This window comes from Schistocerca piceifrons, chromosome 4, assembly GCF_021461385.2.
Source record: "Schistocerca piceifrons isolate TAMUIC-IGC-003096 chromosome 4, iqSchPice1.1, whole genome shotgun sequence".
In the NCBI taxonomy this organism is placed as follows: Eukaryota; Metazoa; Arthropoda; class Insecta; order Orthoptera; family Acrididae; genus Schistocerca; species Schistocerca piceifrons.
In genome coordinates, this window is record NC_060141.1 from 556,357,732 (window position 1) to 556,379,761 (window position 22,030).

At 42.8% G+C, this 22,030-nt stretch overlaps 1 protein-coding gene across 2 annotated transcripts in view; it reads left to right on the forward strand.

Annotated features, from left to right (window-relative positions):
- Nucleotides 1–22,030, forward strand: part of LOC124796329 (BCL2/adenovirus E1B 19 kDa protein-interacting protein 3) — a 310,876-nt gene that overhangs the window by 285,547 nt on the left and 3,299 nt on the right. For both annotated transcript variants that reach the window (XM_047260459.1, XM_047260460.1), the window contains one exon: nucleotides 15,776–15,855. In XM_047260459.1, the coding sequence (XP_047116415.1) occupies nucleotides 15,776–15,855 (80 nt within the window). The remainder of the gene's footprint in view (nucleotides 1–15,775; nucleotides 15,856–22,030) is intronic.

Here is a 22,030-nt window from a genome sequence, read left to right on the forward strand (position 1 = left end):
TTACGAATTTCCTTTCTTACGAATTTCCTTTCTTACGAATTTCCTTTCTTACGAATTTCCTTTCTTACGAATTTCCTTTCTTACGAATTTCCTTTCTTACGAATTTCCTTTCTTACGAATTTCCTTTCTTACGAATTTCCTTTCTTACGAATTTCCTTTCTTACGAATTTCCTTTCTTACGAATTTCCTTTCTTACGAATTTCCTTTCTTACGAATTTCCTTTCTTACGAATTTCCTTTCTTACGAATTTCCTTTCTTACGAATTTCCTTTCTTACGAATTTCCTTTCTTACGAATTTCCTTTCTTACGAATTTCCTTTCTTACGAATTTCCTTTCTTACGAATTTCCTTTCTTACGAATTTCCTTTCTTACGAATTTCCTTTCTTACGAATTTCCTTTCTTACGAATTTCCTTTCTTACGAATTTCCTTTCTTACGAATTTCCTTTCTTACGAATTTCCTTTCTTACGAATTTCCTTTCTTACGAATTTCCTTTCTTACGAATTTCCTTTCTTACGAATTTCCTTTCTTACGAATTTCCTTTCTTACGAATTTCCTTTCTTACGAATTTCCTTTCTTACGAATTTCCTTTCTTACGAATTTCCTTTCTTACGAATTTCCTTTCTTACGAATTTCCTTTCTTACGAATTTCCTTTCTTACGAATTTCCTTTCTTACGAATTTCCTTTCTTACGAATTTCCTTTCTTACGAATTTCCTTTCTTACGAATTTCCTTTCTTACGAATTTCCTTTCTTACGAATTTCCTTTCTTACGAATTTCCTTTCTTACGAATTTCCTTTCTTACGAATTTCCTTTCTTACGAATTTCCTTTCTTACGAATTTCCTTTCTTACGAATTTCCTTTCTTACGAATTTCCTTTCTTACGAATTTCCTTTCTTACGAATTTCCTTTCTTACGAATTTCCTTTCTTACGAATTTCCTTTCTTACGAATTTCCTTTCTTACGAATTTCCTTTCTTACGAATTTCCTTTCTTACGAATTTCCTTTCTTACGAATTTCCTTTCTTACGAATTTCCTTTCTTACGAATTTCCTTTCTTACGAATTTCCTTTCTTACGAATTTCCTTTCTTACGAATTTCCTTTCTTACGAATTTCCTTTCTTACGAATTTCCTTTCTTACGAATTTCCTTTCTTACGAATTTCCTTTCTTACGAATTTCCTTTCTTACGAATTTCCTTTCTTACGAATTTCCTTTCTTACGAATTTCCTTTCTTACGAATTTCCTTTCTTACGAATTTCCTTTCTTACGAATTTCCTTTCTTACGAATTTCCTTTCTTACGAATTTCCTTTCTTACGAATTTCCTTTCTTACGAATTTCCTTTCTTACGAATTTCCTTTCTTACGAATTTCCTTTCTTACGAATTTCCTTTCTTACGAATTTCCTTTCTTACGAATTTCCTTTCTTACGAATTTCCTTTCTTACGAATTTCCTTTCTTACGAATTTCCTTTCTTACGAATTTCCTTTCTTACGAATTTCCTTTCTTACGAATTTCCTTTCTTACGAATTTCCTTTCTTACGAATGCTTAATAAAGCATTTCACACTTATTCTTGTGGAACAGTAAGAAAACTAATGCTGCGTTCGAAATTGTTATTTTGTCTTCCACTTCTGTGGAAGCGGCGGCTAACTACAAGAATTCACTGTCTACGTTTTGCATAATTTGGCGGTTATAGGCGTGTAGCTTCATGTGGCGCTGTGAACAATAGCCTTTTGCGAGGTACCCGATTCAAAATGGCCATTGCATACATTCTTTCTCAATGTTCGGTTGGAAACTGGTTAGGATGGACCTGCATTCGCTGACAGCAGCCGTACCTGTCGGGTTTGACAGATGCGTCACTCGTCTACACTCTGTTTCATAATATTTTTTATCACCGCTGTTTTTGTGGCGTGTTACATGGCTGCGAGTAGTACACCATGCCTTCTGGACACGTTGGCTAGTCCGCGTTGATACACGAAGCAATCGGTCAACTTTACTGAGGATGTACTCATGAGCATCCGGCATGATAGCTCCGTTCCGCCACTCTACCACGGTGACCCATCTTACTGGGCTGATTCCGTAAAAGTCACTAGCACATACGGGAGTTGGGCAGAAATACTGACACTCCGCGAGAAATACGTGCATGAACAAAAATGCAGATGCTAGCCAAGCGTGCAGGTGGCACTGTTGTATTTGACCACGCCTCCTGTTTTTACACATCCATTGTGTGCGCTTGCGGTGCTGCCTAGTGTAACGTAATCCAAAAGATGATCACATACGGCCGATTTTTCAACGTTTTTTAGGTATGTGGGGACCCGTTAGCTTACCATACACTGGTACTCCTGGTATCACGAGAGCGTTCTAAGTTGTTTTATGCTGTTTCAAAATTGATATCCATTATATAGCGAAAAATTGCTGAACCTAACCTAGAACGCCAGGTCATTCTACTCTCTCTCTCTCTCTCTCTCTCTCTCTCTCTCTCTCTCTCTCTCTCTCTCTCTCTCTCTGTATGACTTCATTTTATTGCTCGCACCTGAAGAGACAGCTAAAATACTGCGAAACGGGCCGTGTTTACAAATAAAATACTTACAGCTGAAGCGCTTTGATCTTCAAAATGATATATCCAGGCTATGACTGCCCAGGCTACAAAGTCTTCTGTATTATAATTAAAGTATTTTATACAATTAAAACGTTCAAAACCCAGAAATATTTTAATGGCCTGTTAGTGTTACTGTAAACCGTATTCACTGTTCTGGGAAAATGCAATGCATACGTTAGATGCAATGGAACCATTTCGTGTTTATTTGGGGAGCAAAATAACTGATGATGGTCGAAGTAGAGAGGATATAAAATGTAGACTGGCAATGGGAAGGAAAGCGTTTCTGAAGAAGAGAAATTTAACATAGAGTTTGGATTTAAGTGTCAGGAAGTCGTTTCTGAAAGTATTTGTACGGAGTGTGGCCATGTATGGAAGTGAAACATGAACAGTAAGTAGTTTGGACAAGAAGAGAATAGAATCTTTCGAAATGTGGTGCTACAGAAGAATGCTGAAGATTCAATGGGTAGATCACATAACTAATGAGGAGGTACTGAAAAGAATTGGGGAGAAGAGGAGCTTGTGGCACAACTTGAATAGAAGGTATGGGTTGGTAGGACATGTTCTGAGGCATCAAGGGATCACCAGTTTAGTATTGGAGGGCAGCGTGGAGGGTAAAAATCGTAGAGGGAGGCGAAGAGATGAATACACTAAGTAGATTCAGAAGGATGTAGGTTGCAGTAAGTACTGGGAGATGAAGAAGCTTGCACAGTATAGTGTAGCATGGAGAGCTGCATCAAACCCGTCTCAGGACTGAAGACAACAATTAACAACAAGTTTGTGGTCTGGTCTGGCAAGTGGAAGCAACCCTGGAGTCCGTCTTGCATGTTGAAAAATATCCAGAACGCTGTGTTGTTTCGCCGTAACAGAATTCTGTGGACTCGTTTTCTTGCTGCATTTTGTATATCGTTCGTAATAGCAAAGTACGTGCAGCAGAAGATATGTTTGACAGTAGGATGTTGTTCACAGTTGTTAAGATATGCATTTTAGAGCCTACGTTTACTGGACATTTTTGTCTTGTTTTGGTCCATAGTACCATCTCTCAAAATACGGAATGTATACCCCATCTACATACTTCTATCAGCGGTGGAAAGACACATGGCAGTTTGGTACCAGTTCTACGCTGCACCAAAGCGGCCATTTTGTTCTTTTAAGGGAGTGACTAATATTTTCCTCAGTGAGCATATTTTCTTACGATACTATTTGCAAAACAACAAATGCGCCATGAAAGGGCGCCGACGTTATGCGTCTGTCACGGAATGTTATGAATCCATTGCATGTTGTCCGTATTTCAGATCGGTGGTGGCGGTTAAGTGGTTCGTGGCATGATCGCGTGCTGTGAATTAGGACACGCATGTCTGGTTCCCTACAGCGACCTCCTGCTGGATTTTCTTAGACGGAGATAAAATCTGCCTCAACAACACATCTAAAAGTTCTAGCAGGGAATGATAGGGGCGCAGAGCAGTCTTTCAATCATTGTAAGTGACCTGAATTCAGCACATCTGCTCCGTCGAACACGGGCATATCGTGTCAGTGGTTTCGCTCTCCACCTACTTATAGACAAGGCAGGCAATGTTCCTTGCGATATCATCGGCAGGGCTCAAAGACCCTCCGCCACACACCGTATGGTGGCTTGCGGAATATAGATGCCCTTAAGCAACAAAAATTTGATTTTCAATATTCTGCGTCAGTTTTGAGCGAGAGAGTTTAGAGAGATAATCTAAAGCGAAAATTTTAACACAATGAGACAAGTATTACTGTTAGAAAGTGTAGTGTAACTGACGATGTAGACCAAAATTACCTGGATTTCATTCATTCAGAATTTGAGAATGAAAGCACTTAGCGAGTACCAACAAACTTTACGAATAATTTCTAACCGTTACGAAACTTCATTGACAACCCCACAACCTGATGAAAGGGAAAAAGTTAATTGCTTACTACATTTTCACTGTTCATGCAGTAAAATTCAGCTCAGATATGTTTTAATGTATCGCATCTTTGCTACCCGCTCTATTGACAATACATTTTACAGACAGTCCACATATCACTGAATGCACCTGCAAAAATTGTATCATTGTAAGACTCATAGTTTAGGAGATACGGCATCGTAAACTTTGAGGTGCGTCACACACTACCTTTTGCTAAAACCGGAGCGCAATTACCGGTACTATATTCATCCAGCGTTTCTTAATGAAAACATCTGTCCTCCAACGAACTCCTCAAGTAATTTCGAAACTTTCTTGCTAACATTAACGTCAGATATTAACACAATAACTAGTTTAAAACTAACCATAGGTTTGAAGCTGTTTTATACGTGAAAGCCAGATTCTTAATAAGCCACGGCTGCAAAATACTAACACGAATTCTTTACAGACGAATGAAAAAACTGGTAGAAGCCAACCTCGGGGAAGATCAGTTTACATTCCGTAGAAATGTTGGAATGCGTGAGACAATACTGACCCTACGTCTTATCTTAGAAAATAGAATAAGGAAAGGCAAACCTACGTTTCTGGCATTTGTAGATTTAGAAAAAGCTTTTAACGATGTTGACTGAAATACTCTATCAAATTCACAAGGTGGCAGGGGCAAAATACGAAAAGCGAAAGGCTGTTTCTGATTTGTACATAAATCAGATGGCAGTTATGAGTGTCGAGGGGCATTAAAGGTAAGCAGCGGTTGGGAAGGGAATGAGACAGGGTTGTAGCCTCTCCCCGATGCTGTTCAATCTGTATATTGAGCAAGCAGTAAAGGAAACAAAAGAAAAATTCGGAGTACGTATTAAAGTCCAGGGAGAAGAAATAAAAACTTTGAGGTTCGCCGATGACATTGTAATTCTGTCAGACCGCAAAGGACCTGGAAGAGCAGCTGAACAGAATGGACAGTGTCTTGGAAGGAGGATATAAGATGAACATCAACAAAAGCAAAACGAGGATAATGGAATGTAGTCAAATTAAGTCGGGTGATGCTGAGGGAATTACATAAGGAAATGAGACGCGTAAAGTAGTAAATGATTTTTGATATTTGGGGAGCAAAATAACTAATGACTGTCGAAGTAGAGACGATATAAAATGTAGACTGGCAAGGAAAGCGTTTCTGAAGAAGAGAAATTTGTTAACATCGAGTATAGATTCAAGTGTCAGGAAGTCGTTCCTGAAAGTATTTGTATGGAGTGTAGCCATGTATGGAAGTGAAATGTGGATGATGAATAGTTTGGACAATAAGAGAATAGAAGCTTTCGAAATATGGTGCTACAGAAGAATGCTGAAGATTAGATGGGTAGATCACATAACTAACGAGGAGGTTGTTGTTGTTATTCTGGTGGTCTTCAGTCCTGAGACTGGTTTGATGCAGCTCTCCATGCTAATCTATCCTGTGCAAGCTCCTTCATCTCCCAGTACCTACTGCAACCTACATCCTTCTGAATCTGCTTAGTGTATTCATCTCTTGGTCTCCCTCAACGATTTTTACCCTCCACACTGCCCTCCAATGCTAAATTTGTGTTCCTTGATGCCTCAGGACATGTCCTACCAACCGATCCCTTCTTCTAGTCAAGCTGTGCCACAAACTTTTCTTCTCCCCAATCCTATTCAATACCTCATCATTAGTTATGTGATCCACCCATCTAATCTTCAGCATTCTTCTTTAGCACCACATTTCAAAAGCTTCAACTCTCTTCTTGTCCAGACTATTTATTGTCCATGTTTCACTTCCATACATGGCTACACTCCATACAAATACTTTCAGAAACGACTTCCTGCCACTTAAATCCATACTCGACGTTAACAAATTTCTCTTCTTCAGAAACGCTTTCCTTGCCATTGCCAGTCTACATTTTATATCCTCTCTACTTTGACCATCAGTTATTTTGCTCCCCAAATAGCAAAACTGCTTTACTACTTAAAGTGTCTCATTTCCTAATCTAATTCCCTCAGCAGCACCCGGCTTAATTCGACTACATTCCATTATCCTCGTTTTGCTTTTGTTGATGTTCATCTTATATCCTCCTTTCAAGACACTGCCCATTCCGTTCAACTGCTATTTCAAGTCCTTTGCTGTCTCTGACAGAATTACAATGTCATCGGCGAACCTCAAAGTTTCTATTTATTCTCCATGGATTTTAATACCTACTCCGAATTTTTCTTTTGTTTCCTTTACTGCTTGCTCAATATACAGATTGAATAACATCGGGGAGAGGCTACAACCCTGTCTTACTCCCTTCCCAACCACTGCTTCCCTTTCATGTCCCTCGACTCTTAAAACTGCCATCTGGTTTCTGTACAAATTGTAAATAGCCTTTCGCTCCCTGTATTTTACCCCTGCCACCTTTATAATTTGAAAGAGAGTATTCCAGTCAACATCGTCAAAAGCTTTCTCTAAGTCTACAAATGCTAGAAACGTAGGCTTGACTTTCCTTAATCTTTCTTCAAAGGTAAGTCGTAAGGTCAGTATTGCCTCACGTGTTCCAACATTTCTACAGAATCCAAACTGATCTTCCCCGAGGTCGGCTTCTACCAGTTTTTCCATTAGTCTGTAAATTATTCGCGTTAGTATTTTGCAGCTGTGACTTATTAAACTGATAGTTAGGTAATTTTCACACCTGTCAACACCTGCTTTCTTTGGGAATGGAATTATTATATTCTAATTGAAGTCTGAGGTATTTCGCCTGTCTCGTACATCTTGCTCACCAGATGGTAGAGTTTTGTCAGGACTGGCTCTCGAGGTATTGAACAGAATTGGGGAGTAGAGGAGTTTGTGCCACAACTTGACCAGAAGAAGGGATCGGTTGGTAGGACATGTTCTGAGGCATGAAGGGATCACAAATTTAGCATTGGAGGGCAGCATGGAGGGTAAAAATCGTAGAGGGGGAGACCAAGAGATGAATACACTAAGCAGATTCAGAAGGATGTAGGTTGCAGTAGGTACTGGGAGTTGAAGCAGCTTGCACAGGATAGTCGCATGGAGAGCTGCATCAAACCAGTCTCTGGACTGAAGACCACAACAACAATTCTAAAAGAATCTTATTGATTTCTTTGTAATGTCGCTTCTTTGAATCTCTGCTATTTGAAGACTGAAGAAAAGCCTACACGCTACTACGAAAACAATCATAAGTGTTATCACCCTGTACACTATCGAAGCTCCCTTGTTCTGTATTTGCAGTCATAACAGTACAAAATGCAAGTCCTGTTGAAAGTCTGTGCCTAAAAAATGGTCGAAATTCAGCAAGAAAAGGAAACGATTATGGTTATCCTAAAGTTACATAGTGTCGAAACAAAATTAAAATACAAAGAGCAAAACGTGTTTGCACGTGTAACTAGCGTTACTGTACTAAAGAATGCTACAGCTAAAAAGTGCACGTTCTATGCAGTCTCAGCGAAAGCAAGGCACAGCAGGTCGGGAAACTTAGATAAGGAAGGTCATAACGGCGATAAGACGCTCACGAAATAGTGCCAAAACCTCAAGTAATCTGCTATTATAGGCACATTCGATGCGCTACTTGTTGCGGTTGTATTTGAAGTTAAAAAGGAAATGATCACACTTAACAGTGCTGATGTGGCGGAATATTCGAATAAACCACGTGCCACATAAACAGGAAACAAGGAACAATTAACCGATAACATATATTTAGAATTCCGATTCGGGAATTACTGTCGCGCTGCCCCAAGGAAACGTATGGGATGTGTGTGATTTCGGGTCACAGATTATTCATAGACAGATTCATTGAAACTACTATAGCTGCAATATATCGAATTATTCTAGATTTGGTTGGAATGCGTTATATGTGGTTACTTCACGTATCCATCGTGCTTTCTCAAAATCTTCCCAGTAGCATTCCACTCACCAACCCCATTATGGTTTTCAAGTGACAGACATTTAAACTTCGTGATAGGCCCCAAAAATATAAAATTCTCTCAGTTATGGGTATTATTTTACAGTACACAAGATAAAACTGCTCAGAATAGTTCATTTTCTTAAAATCTGCCAGTGACAACATTTCGTTGTTAACTAAAGAAACGAGGACGACTAGTTCAGTGTCTCGTCCATATCGAAGTCATTAGTGCTGGTACTCTAGTTGCTTTGGACCGTGACTGGAAAAAAATACGCTTAAATTATAGTTGTTCTAGGAGGAGGGACCGTCCAACATTATCATGAACTGATGTAGACTTGCCGAACTAATGCCCCATAATTTGGGCTCTGCTCCTCTCGAATACAGAGTTCAGAGATAAGGCAATGGCCAAGGCATTTGAAATGACGATTGGGAGCGGTGGTCCATCCATTCATATTTACGTCTTTCGTGGTTTTTCCAGATGTGTAAAGGCAAATGCCGAGATGTTTGAGTCGAAAAGAAAACATGGTTTTCCTTCCTCAATCTTGTCAAATCAGAGTTTGTCTTCCATATTTAATGATTTCTAATCTTCCGCTTTCATAATCACCAACACCAGCAGTTAATGGAACTCGTAGTTCAAGCAGCTGGTAATGGTATGAAGTTTCACGTGAACGATATCAAATAACTCTCATTGAACAGTATTTAATAGTATTTTATGAAGCTACAATTAGCTGAAGTAAACCTTCTACACTTCCCGGTTGAGATTCAAACACGATTGATCAAAACAGCATAACAAGCTGTAAAAACATGTCATAGACCCCAGTTCAGTGCTGCTTTCCACTTACGAGACACTGAGTATGGGAATATTTAGCCTGTGATAGAAAAGGTAAATGGCTTGGAGCCTCAGTGGGTAACGGATTACAAAACCACAGGCCTAAAGCTGTCCTCAGTCGGTCCTGAGATCCTTTTGTCACTTGCAACTTCTTTTACAACTTTCAATGACTTCTACATGAGAAAAACGTCACATCAATTCAACCACGTTGAACTGCAGGTCTCCCTCCAACTGGCTGGCTTAGCACTTCAGCGATCCGATGGAGGCAAGGGTACACCATTCACAGTAAGACAACGTCTAGTAAGGCATTGTGGTATTCACCAACCAACCCCAAAACTGATGGGTCTTTACCTGTTCAGCCTATCAATGACAGGACTGTCAAAGTGGGTAAACACAGAGAAAGCATTTGCCATTCGGCTGGAATATCGCACCACCAGTGTATTATGCACGGGTTTTACGACAGCCAGTTAAGTACTACCGGTTCGTCAGAACTCTAGGGTAGCTTGTTGCAATGTCAGCTAGCTCTGACGATATAATATGAACTACTAACATTACATCAGTCAGCTTGCAGTTCATGCATGTCTCGCATTGAGGTCTGGTAGCAAGCATCCTTCACAAAACCCCAAAGAAAAAGATCTTCTGGGGGGCTATGTCTGGAGACCTTGGGACCATCTCTGGACGTTCTCACGTAGCTGGATTGGGAAAGTCTTCCTAACCATAGATGTCAAGTAGGAGGGCCCAACCTGCTCCAGCATGATGTGAGGTTGTAGTTTCTCGATTTGTGGAAATGCAAACCGTTCAAACATGTCCACATAAACAGTCGAGGCTACTGATGCCTCTGCAAAGAAAAACGGTCCTACCACAAGCTTATGAAGCAGATCACACCATAGGTTTATCTTTGCTATGTCGCGCGCAATTGATAGTGGGAGTCCTCAGATTCCCAAATCCTAACATTGTGTCGGATTACCTTATCGCACACAATGAAGGCAACCTTCATTTGTGAACATCGCCATTCTCAGATAATCCGGGTCATGTCGATGGGACCATTTGCAAATGCTTTGCGGTTTGATCTGCAGTCAGGTTCAGTTTCTTGTGGAGCATTCTGTGCACCGTGGTCGGTGGTAGCTGCAATTGACGAGACGCTAGACGGATGGATTCGGTTGGGCTCGGGAGAATCCTGTTGCGCCCGTTCCACATCTGAATCACTCGTGCTCGGACGTCCAGAATTCTTCCTCTTCTTGACGTTTCCGATTTCCTAGACCCCTGAACTTCGCTCTGATTTGATCTGTATCAGCCATTCCACAGATCGTGCCATTTGCTGGTGAGGGCTGCCATCTTCGTCGATAACTACCCTAAAATAAGGGAAAAAACTAGATGTGGGTGACCATTTCTACCGTTCTATTAACATTTCTGAATTATAAGTGATCGAAGTCGTAAAGATCATTTTGTAACATTTTATTTCTCGAGCAAATAAAACCTGTTTTGAAATGTTTGGATGACACTTCTATTCTTTGTTATCGGCAATGTGGAGAATCTTATTGATAACATCCATTATGGATTTTGCTTTGGTGATTAATAAATTGTATGATCATAGCAAGTTTCTTAATTCTGTTGCTATATTTATCCTTTCTGTAAAAAGGATGGTCATTCATACCCTCTATCTTCACCCTTCGGGGGCCATACCGCACAGAAAACAGCTTAATTTTATGAAACCGTGTTTGATTACGACACGTTAGCCTTACCATGTAGCATAGACGACGTGAGCCACGCGGCGACCGTTAATCGTGGTAGTCCTGCCAGTACGCATGTGCTGTTGCCCGCAGCGCGCCGGCCACTCACAGCCTGCCTCCGGCTAGCGGCGGTGGGGGAAGGCGGCAGTGGCGTGATGCGCGACCTTGCGCCGGTGCGGCGCTGCCGCGTGTATTTATAATCCGCCGGAGCAGCTGGCGCCAGCGCGGACGGCGTACGCACACTCACATTAGGCGCGGAGACGCCACGACTGTTCCCCGGTGCATTGGTGGTTTCCCTTCCCCCTTTCAGTGCTGCCTACTGAATTAAGGTGTTATCTTTAGAGGCCTCTCTAGTATGTCAACAATATTGTGCAACATTTCGTATTGTACAATAATATCGCCAGCCTAGGGGCAGCTTTACGTCGGCCTCGATTTCGTCTGCAGTCACGCAATACTTAATACATTTTACAGTAGTGACCGTAACTTCGAGCCAAGTGATCTGCAGTAGTTGTTATAGTACTGTATGTTCAGATTTATTAGGGTTTCCCTCTCGGGTGCACTCGGATACCGGTGTTTGTTTTACGCGTCCTTGTAACGTGTTATTAGTCTACTTTTAGCTACGTAATCTCTCTAGGATCATTTCATAGTGGGGCCAAAGAATGTTAGTAGTTTCTCCAACGAAAGACTGTTAAGAGATTCGAAAGATAGCAATACCGGTAGTTCTTGATGTCTATCAATTAAGATATTGCACCCGTTAAGTTACTCTCTCGGTACGGGACAAATTCGAGGTTCCTTTCTTTGAATAAACTTAACAAAAGTGTTTGTTGAACCATCTCCAAGAACAGAAAACAGATTAAGTGGAGAAACGCAAACAAATAAAATTAAACACGGAAGGAAGATTCAGAAACACCCGAAATAGTAAACGATGAACTTTAGCGCAGGATAGGATAATAACGGCATTTTCCTATTAAAAAAAATTTGCAACTAACAACACGAGTGCTTTCCGTCGATTGCCCAACCAACTTTTTATTTGCTAGTCTTTACGTTTGGCATGATATGGCTTTGGTCATCTTGATTGTACTTTGACATTAGTACGTTACAAAGGTAACTTTAATTTCCTGGAACTGCATAAAATATCTTAATGTGAAATTGCCTGCATTTCATCGGATCAGCTACAGTACAAAACACTCGGTAACACGTATTTTAATAGTACATTTCAGGAGATCTCTCAAATCATTAAAACTGTGCGTTCGTTCATACTAATTCACATAAAATCACTTCCCGATATAAACTCAACGAGTGCTATTATAACGTTGTATTTGGTACTGCTTGTAGACTGAACTGATATTTTCCCGGCACTGAACATGTAATATTCTAAGTTGTTGCATGAATCCTACACTCGGAAGTTTTTTTCTGGGTGCGTGAGAATATCATCAGTCACAGCATGCCATTTCTTTGATGATAATTTTGTGTAGACGTGAGGGGGAAAATACCCATGACCAAAAATGATCTCTTTGTTCTGGACAAGGTACAATATTTAAACCAAACACGTTGCATATGTTTATAGAGTGTAGAACGGAAGCAGAAGCAGTTTTGCAAAGAAGATGATTAGTCGCTGTTTTTCCCTTGGTATCAATCACGCGCTGTAGTGTTTAATTCAGTCGTGAATGGATTTCGCTTATGCTGCAGTAAATGCAGCACGCCCTTTGCGGTCTGCGGTTGGCGCAGTTGGCCGCAGCATTGCTGCCTGCCTGCCTGCCTGCGTTGCGGTTGGGAGCACTGCGACGTACGATGCGTCTCAGCTGCTGCGTCACGCGCGAATTACAAAAGATGGGCGTCATGGAGTTTCGGGCCGGCAGTCAGATAACCAAGATGGCTTAGAAACCACAGTGCTTTTCTAGACATACTGTCATTGTAATTGGTATGGTTCTGCCCGACTCTGACGGGGGAACTAGTTCATTCAGTTCATATATAGTTCATTCACCGTATCTACGCTCACTATAGGTGATAATCGGCAGAAGTCTTCGGGAGAACGTGCCAGACTCTGCGATTTGCCAACTTTTCCGAAAAAGAATGGGGTTGCAGTAGCAATTTCATTACTAATACATGTGCGTGGGCTAACGTGGTCAGTCAGTTAACATAACGGATTTCCTAAGCACTGAGCCGCGTCATGTTGTAAAATAACTACGGTATCATTGTGTGAATAAAACCGAAATGTTGACTTTTTACCGTTCAGTGACAGTTATGTTAAATTATGACACCGTTCCATACACAGAAAACTTCTGTGAAGTTTAGTGCTGTCCTTGTTGAATGTTTCCTGTTTTTCGTATGTTCTCTCTCCGTGCATGGCAGTTTGAAAGTGGTGTAATAAAGAGCAAGGCACAATTCTCAGCTCTTGCATTAGATTTCTAAGTAGCGTAAGAGGGGTGCGGGGTGTGGCTCATAATGATTTTGCTCTACCCCCTTGCGTTTGCATTGGCAGTGACAGTATGGAGAAAAAAAAAATACTGAAATGAAGGCAATTTCTGATATACAAACAGTTATGCAGGATGAAACTTTCGCATTTACAGAACACTGAAATTAACATTTTGTGAAGCAAAATTCTAGGGGTGACAGGAGTAACAGTCGAATGCTTGGATTAGAAGTGAGGAAGAATGTAGGCCACGAGTAATGAAAGTTTTTTAAGAGACAGAGGTGCTTCTTCATTCTTCTGTTAATGTGGCGAGTTTTTGACGCCCGCACAGTTTACACATGCATCAGACAATAAAGATCTTTAAAATGCATCTAAGACCCTGCAGGGAACTTCCTCCTTTTAAGTATGAATACGCTGCAGTAATAGTAAATGTTACTGATACGTAATAATTTGTTCGTTACTCACAGATCTAGATTTCTAGATAAACTGCGCGGTTGGTTGAGAGGTCGAGCCTTTTTTTGCCCTCGAATTACTCCAGGCACACAAGAAAAACTATTCCAAATTTCAAGCTGCAGTGAGATTTAAATTCCTAATTAAATGGTCACATTAACACCATTAATTGAGTGCTTAAGGTGAGATCCTACCTCCTCCTAGCTCTTTGCACGCCTAGTAAATACGTACGTTGATTAAACCAAATTTAAAGTTACTAACCACAGAGTTCAGTGCTCTTAAACATATTGTATAATTTGTTCAATGTTGTAGTTCTGATACTTCACTAACTGCAAGAGCACTATCCCGACTCATGTGTGGTTGATATATTAAAAAAGTGACGTATTTACATGTCACCAAGGAGGTCATTTAAGATGCTACCCCTTCCACATCTGATGCTCCCTATGCTGGACTACGGATATCCGAAATTAATCAATGTCCACCATCACAAAATCCTTGAAAATTTACAAGCCACACTCCCTTCCCCCCCTCCTTCCCCTTGCCTTAAAATATTCTTTCTTGGTCATGAAATTTCAATTTGCAAACAGCTTCAAAATACCCTTGTCAAAAATCAGCACCACAAAGGCCTTGGCAGCCTAACTGGATTAATTTGACTTTCAGTAGTTGAGCCCTGAAATTTGATTATGTCAGTGATGTCTTATAGTTGCCCCATAATCTATACAATATGCTTGTCAAATACTGTGATGTTCCAAAAAGACCACTCCAGCTCATGGTTCCTAACCCTGCAGTTGTTCCTACTGTAAAATCTATCTTAAGCATCCAGCCATATCAAATACTCTGTTCAAATCTAATGGAAAATTATGTGCATTAAAGGCATGGCCAAAACTGAAAGTACCTAAGTCATTTTACCAGCTGATATTTATTCACTGCACAGTTTGAGTCTTTGGGATGAGCACTACCAAACAGGCACTGCACACAAATGAAATGTATTTTTGAGACTCAGTATGCTATGCAGCATGACTAAAGGGTGAGCCTGTTACACACCACATAGGCTATTTGGATCCTCCTCCTAAGAGTTTCTCTGAATACAGATAGGGGAACACGCTAGTAAACACATTCTCTCTTCCTGCCACCTTCATGGGCATAATCTACATTAGTCTGTTTCCTCTTCCTTCTCCTTCCTCTGTTGCTGTTGGTTAGAATATTTTCTTTCCTGGTATGTGCCCCTTTCATACTTTTGTTATTTAATCATCATTAGTTTACATCCACTGCTAAATAAATGTCTCGTCCAGACTTCTCTAGGCATTATGGTTCCAGCTGTATTCGTCAATGCTCCTTAACATTTTTTGTTGTCAACAACCCAATTGCTCTGGTCTTAATTCATATTTTGGCATTTCATGACATATTCCCATGATCCATTTCCTGGCTATTCACTGCCAATTCATTTTTGGTGCAGTCTTAATTACATCTTCAACTCCAGTTTGACCCCTCATCCATCTAAATTTTCTTACATGTTTTAGTAAAACCAACATGCCTCTCTCGGCAGAGTAACCCTCAGTTTCATGTTCATTGTCCATGTCTTACTGCCATTGAGTTAAATCTGATAATACATATTGATAGTGAACACTGTTTCTTTCTTTCGCTGCCTGTGAAGTTATCAACTGACCCAGATAGAAAACTTTTTTAAAATTATTCTATTATTTCACTGGTATTTATATTCAAAGAACAAACATATTGTTCAGAAAGTTTAAACACATTCATTTTTCAGTAAATGAAATTACTCTGAACCCTTTAAACAAGAAATAAATGTACAGTGAAGTTCAGGAATTGGCTACTGGTAAATATTTTTGTAAAGTATATGGGTTTGAAACATTTACAGAATACCTTTCATGATAGCTTCATATTTAAACGTCTATCTTTTTCACTTTGCAGGATGGAGATTTCATGACTGTTGACCGTAGCACAGACTGGATTTGGGACTGGAGCAGTCGGCCTGACCAAGTACCCCCAAAGTAAGTAATTTATGTATTCAATATATATATATACACACACACACACACACACACACACACACACACACACACACACACACACACACACAGTGTGTTTCAAAAACACTTTTATAATCTTTGAGGACAAGTGCCCTGCACCAAAACAAGGAAAAAATCATATAATATATATATATATATATATGTCCAAAAATCCTTATTTTAGTCTAAGGAAAATTCAGGATGGAATGTAATGATATTATGAAACGGATAGTTGTTACTGACCATATAGTGCTTCAGCTGCCAGATACTGCAATCACGTGTGTGTGTGTGTGTGTGTGTGTGTGTGTGTGTGTGTGTGGTGGGGGTGCCATCCTTAGTTTTAGTTACTATTAAAAATCTACAATTTAGGTGACTGGAGCTCATCACACAATGTTCAATAAATATTCGAAATGTCCTCTTCTCGCTTCTGAACACACATGCATTCTTTGAATCGTGGATTGCTACATCCTTCCAAATACTCAGATGGATTTGAATGGTAAATCAAAGGGTTGAAGTTGGGGAATTTGCAGGCTAAGGTACTGGTTTTCCTCTACCTATCCATGTCTCTTGGTAGATACCAGCCACTGCATCTTGAATGCTGAGACTGAAGTCTGCTGGAGTTCCACCATGCACAAACCACATGATTCTTCTTATTTGCAGGTCACACCTTCAAGTACGTCTTGGAGGGTGTTCTGAATAAAGTCCTTGTAGGCAGCTCCTGTAAAACATGCTGGGAGAACCTATGGCCATACCAGTCTGTCGCCTAGAATTCCTGTCTCACATTAATCTTAAAGTGATGCTGATGTCTAACATGTACTGTAGCAAGAGGATTGTGATCAGCGCATATGTGTTGGTTGTGGACATTTGCTATTCTGTCTCTTCAAAATGTTGCCTCATCTGTAAACAAAACTGAAGAGACAAACAATGGACTGACACCAAAGTTCTCATGTGTTGGGTGATATAAATACAAAAGAGTTGCTCATGCTGAACTTGGAGGTGGGCTCTTCCTTGTCAGGCATATGAGCAACACATGGTCTTCCTTGATACATGCCGGCCGGAGTGGCCGTGTGGTTCTAGGCGCTGCAGTCTGGAGCCGAGCGACCGCTACGGTCACAGGTTCGAATCCTGCCTCGGGCATGGCTGTGTGTGATGTCCTTAGGTTAGTTAGGTTTAATTAGTTCTAAGTTCTAGGCGACTGATGACCTCAGAAGTCGCATAGTGCTCAGAGCCGTTTGAACCCCCCCAGGGGATCTACAACTCTTTTGTGGATATGTGCGTAGCGAGCACGGGACCCCGAGCTAATGTGGCCTTCCTTCCTTTCCGGGCTGCATACCTTCCCTTTCCGCATCCTTCCCCATCCCCCATCTTCGCCCCCCCTCACCTCTGGCTCTTTCCTTCCCTTTCTCCCCCTCTGGGAGTATGGTTTGTGCCTACGTCCGGAGACGGGTGCTTGTAAATGTACCGCATTCTTCGCCTTCCTTGCTTGTATGTCTTCATCCTTCCTTGTCCTTCCCTTTTCCTTACCTATTCTCTTTACCCTTTTCTCCGCTGCGACGTTTGAGACCTCTCTTCTTTCCTTTCCCTTTCTCTTTCATCCTTCCTGTGCGTGTCTGAAGGCCGACCCATGCACTTCCATGCGTAGCCGGTGACGGGGTAATGCGTAATTCCCCGCCCCCGGGTAGACAGGTAGGACACTTACATACCCCTGGTAACGGCCAGGCCCAGGGAGGGGTGATTACCCGAGCTTATACCTTCCGAAAGTGCCGATTGGTCCCTCCGTCCGTTTGTCGGGAGGTGTGACCTGAGGTGTGAACAATCACCTAAGGTGGGAGTGCCCTCAGAGAGGGCCCCCACAAGGGAGGAGCGCGCCATCGGAGACGCCGGTAATCATGGGGGATTCTTCCGCAATGGTTTCCTCACCTTCCACTATGTCTGCTCACAAACGTAAGTTCACTGAGTCCCAGCCACAGTCAGTTCTTCCATCGTTGCCACAGTTCCTTGTTGTTTCTCGGTCTGACGAAGGTCACGACTTCTCCACGGTCAACCCTTTCATTATTCAGAAAGGTGTCGACGCAATTGCAGGTCCTGTAAAGTCTTGTTCCAGATTACGGAATGGCACCCTGTTGTTAGAAACAGTCAGTGCCCTCCAGGCAAAAAAATTGCTGCGTACCTCACTGCTCCACACCTTCCCTGTCCGGGTTGAAGCGCATCGCACTTTAAATTCCTCGCATGGAGTCGTTTATACACGCTCCCTCGATGGATTGTCTGACGAAGAAATTCAGCACTACCTGTCTGACCAGGGCGTAACGGCTGTTCATAGGGTTATGAAAAGGGTTGACACGAACATCATTCCAACCCGCACTGTCTTCTTGACATTTGACAAAGTTCAATTCCCATCGAAAATCAAAGCAGGCTATGAGACAATTTCCGTTCGCCCTTACGTCCCAAGCCCTACGCGTTGCTATCGGTGTCAGCGGTTCAATCACACCAGCCAGTCCTGTTCCAATCCGGCCAAATGTGTTACGTGTGGCAAGGATGCCCATGAGGGTGCTTCTCCACCTCCATCCCCTCGCGGCATCAACTGTATGGGTGACCACGCTGCTTCCTCTCGAGATTGTCCCGTTTTTAAGGACGAAAAGCTCATCCAGGAAATTAGAGTAAAGGAAAACGTGTCGACCTTTGCTGCTCGAAAATTACTCGCCAGTCGACAGCCCACCGTGCCTCAAAAAGGAAACTACAGCACTGTCCTTGCTTCTCCTCGGCCAACAAAGGAGGCGGCCACACAGACTTGCGACCTCACCTTTAGTGCCACGGTCGTCAGATCGGCCAGCGCAAAGATCGCCCGTTCAACCTCACCACTTTCGCCTGCCCATTCTCTGGCTCACCCTTCGTCAAGTTCTGCTAAATCTCGAGCCCAAAAGTCAGACACCAAGACTTCGAAAAAAGAGCATACTCGTGAAGAGTTTTTACGTACGGCAACTTCCCAACCATTGGTTCCTCCTTCCTATAAACATCATACTTCCAAGAAGGCTACAAAGAAACTCAGTTCCTCTCCTTCTCCACCAAGGCGTGTCCCATCTACAGCACCACCTGGCGGAAATCGCCCTTGGCCGTCTTCTGTGTCGCCGAGGCGCACTGCTGGCGACCGATCAACCGGCCGATCGCTGGTGGCAGGAGCTGCTCCTGACCAACCTATGGATCAGGATCTTCTGCCTTCGGCTGAATGCCATTCCATGCTGTCGGTCACAAGCTCAGAGCAGTCGTTGAGTTGACAGCGACCTTGGTCACATTCCTCCATTTTCTGTTCACCCTATGTCCATTATCCACTGGAATATCCGCGGTATTCGAGCCAATCGGGATGAATTGTCGATCCTCTTACGATCCTACTCGCCGGTCATCTTCTGTCTTCAGGGAACAAAGCTGCGTCCCCATGGCTGGAATCCCGCAGTCTTAACACCAGCCCAATGCGGATTCCGAAAGCATCGTTCTGCAGTTGACCATCTTGTTGCTCTCTCCACTTATATCATGAACAGTTTTCTCCGGAAACGCCAAACAGTAGCAATATTTTTTGATCTGGAGAGAACATACGATACCTGTTGGAGGACAGGCATCCTCCGCACACTGTTCTCTTGGGGCTTTCGAGGTCGGCTGCCTCTTTTTCTTCCCGAATTTATGGCAGAGCGCACATTCAGGGTGCGGGTGAACACTACTCTCTCCCGTACTTTCTCCCAAGAAAACGGGGTACCCCAGGGCTCCGTGCTGAGTGTTGTACTGTTTGCCATTGCCATCAATCCTATTATGGATTGTCTCCTTCCTGATGTCTCGGGCTCCCTCTTTGTGGACGATTTTGCGATCTTCTACAGCTCTCAACGGACCAGCCTTCTTGAACGGCGTCTTCAAGGATGTCTCGATCGCCTCCACTCTTGGAGCATCGAAACCGGCTTCCATTTTTCTCCCAGTAAGACCGTTTGTGTTAATTTTTGGCGACGTAAGGAGTTTCTTCCGCCCTCCTTACATCTAGGTCCTGTCAACCTTCCATTTTCAAACGTCGCTAAATTCTTGGGTCTTACGTTTGACAGAAAACTGTGCTGGTCCTCCCATGTTTCCTATCTTTCGGCTCGCTGTCTGCGATCCCTCAACACCCTCCGTGTCCTGAATGGTACCTCCTGGGGAGCGGACCAAGTGGTCCTTCTCCGCCTCTATCGCGCCTTAGTGCGCTCGAAGTTGGACTATGGAAGCATAGTCTACTCCTCTGCTCGGCCGTCTATTCTTCGGCGTCTCGACTCTATCCACCACCGTGGATTACGTTTAGTATCTGGAGCTTTTTACACCAGCCCTGTGGAAAGCCTTTATGCTGAGACTGCTGAACCTCCGCTGTCCAATCGGCGAGCAGTCCTTCTGAGTCGTTATGCTAGCCATCTGTCTTCCATGCCTGCTAATCCAGCCCATGACATGTTTTTCGACGCCTCCTTTGATGTAGGGTATGCTTGCCGCCCCTCCTCCCTACTACCACCGGGAGTCCGCTTCCGTCAACTGCTCCATTCTCTTTCCTTCTGCTTTCCTAAAATCTTCTTGACAACTTGGGGTACAGCACCGCCTTGGCTCCGTCCCCGGATCTGCCTGCTCCATGACCTTTGTCGATTTCCCAAGGATGGTACCCCTTCACTTGTTTATCGTCAGGCATTTGCTGCTCTATGTGCACAAATGACGGACGCCACATTTATTTACACAGACGGCTCGAAAACATCGTTAGGTGTAGGGAGTGCCTATATTGTTGGCGACACCCCAAATCACTTTCGGCTTCCCGACCAGTGTTCGGTTTATACTGCGGAGCTTTACGCTGTTCTCCAGGCTGTCCACTACATCGACCGCCATCAGCGGATACAATACGTTATCTGCTCAGATTCTCTAAGCTCTCTCCTCAGTCTCCAAGCTCTTTATCCTGTGCACCCTCTGGTCCACCGGATTCAGGACTGTCTGCGCTTGCTCCACCTGGGGGGCGTCTCGGTGGCGTTTCTCTGGCTCCCGGGACACGTTGGTATCTGTGGAAATGAGGCGGCCGATATTGCAGCCAAGGCTGCAGTCTCTCTTCCTCGGCCAGCTATTCAATCGATTCCCTTCGCCGATCTACGGAGCGTTCTATGTCTACGTGTTGTTCATTTATGGCACACGCATTGGTCAACACTTACCCATAATAAATTGCGGGACATAAAAGCTCTTCCTTGTGCTTGGACCTCTTCCTCCCGAACGCGTCGTCGGGAGGAGGTAATTTTAACTAGACTCCGGATAGGGCACTGTCCTTTTAGCCATCGACATCTTTTAAGCGGCAATCCTCCCCCACTCTGTCCCCACTGCTCTCAGCTGTGGACGGTAAGACACCTTTTAATTGAGTGCCCTTATTTTAATCCGTTACGCTCCCGTCTACAGCTATCGCCTGATATATCGTCGATTTTAGTAGATGACACGCGCTCATCCGACCGCGTTCTCAAGTTTATTAGTGCCAGTGAAATGACGTCAGTCATTTGAAGCTTTTTTTTGGGATAACCAACCCCTTTCTGTAGTGGATTTTTAAGCCTTCCTTCTGCTTTTAGTTTCTCCAATTTTATGACTTTCGTTCCCATTGCTGCTGGTTTTCAATTTCGGTTTTTTACTGTTTCCTAAGTCACGGACCGGGCGCTAATGCCCATAGAAGTTTTGCGCCCTAAAACCAAAACAAAAAAAAAAAAGCCGTTTGAACCTTGATACATAGTCCAGGGTGCTACAGATCCTGTCTCAGTAGCACAGTGATATACAGCACCAAAGCTTGGATGATTTGGCTGCCTTCTGTCTGGAAACACCATCTGACAGCTGTGCAGCCTTGTGTCCACTATCATTTGTGCAGCTGTTCATAAAAATGTGTGTCTGCTCATGAAATGAATATCTTACCAGTCTGAATGCACTTAGTTAGCCCACTCATGTACCGTGCTACATGTAGACAGCGGACATGTAGAAGGCAAAGGTAAACACGTCTCCCTGGCAGCACACCATCTACAATACGAGTCAGTGGATGCACAGATAAGTCACTGAAGATCCACTTCAATTAATAACTTGACAATAAAGGATTTTTGCAAGTATGTTCATAAAAAGTTTTTTTGTTTTAGTCTAAGGAACCTGTCCC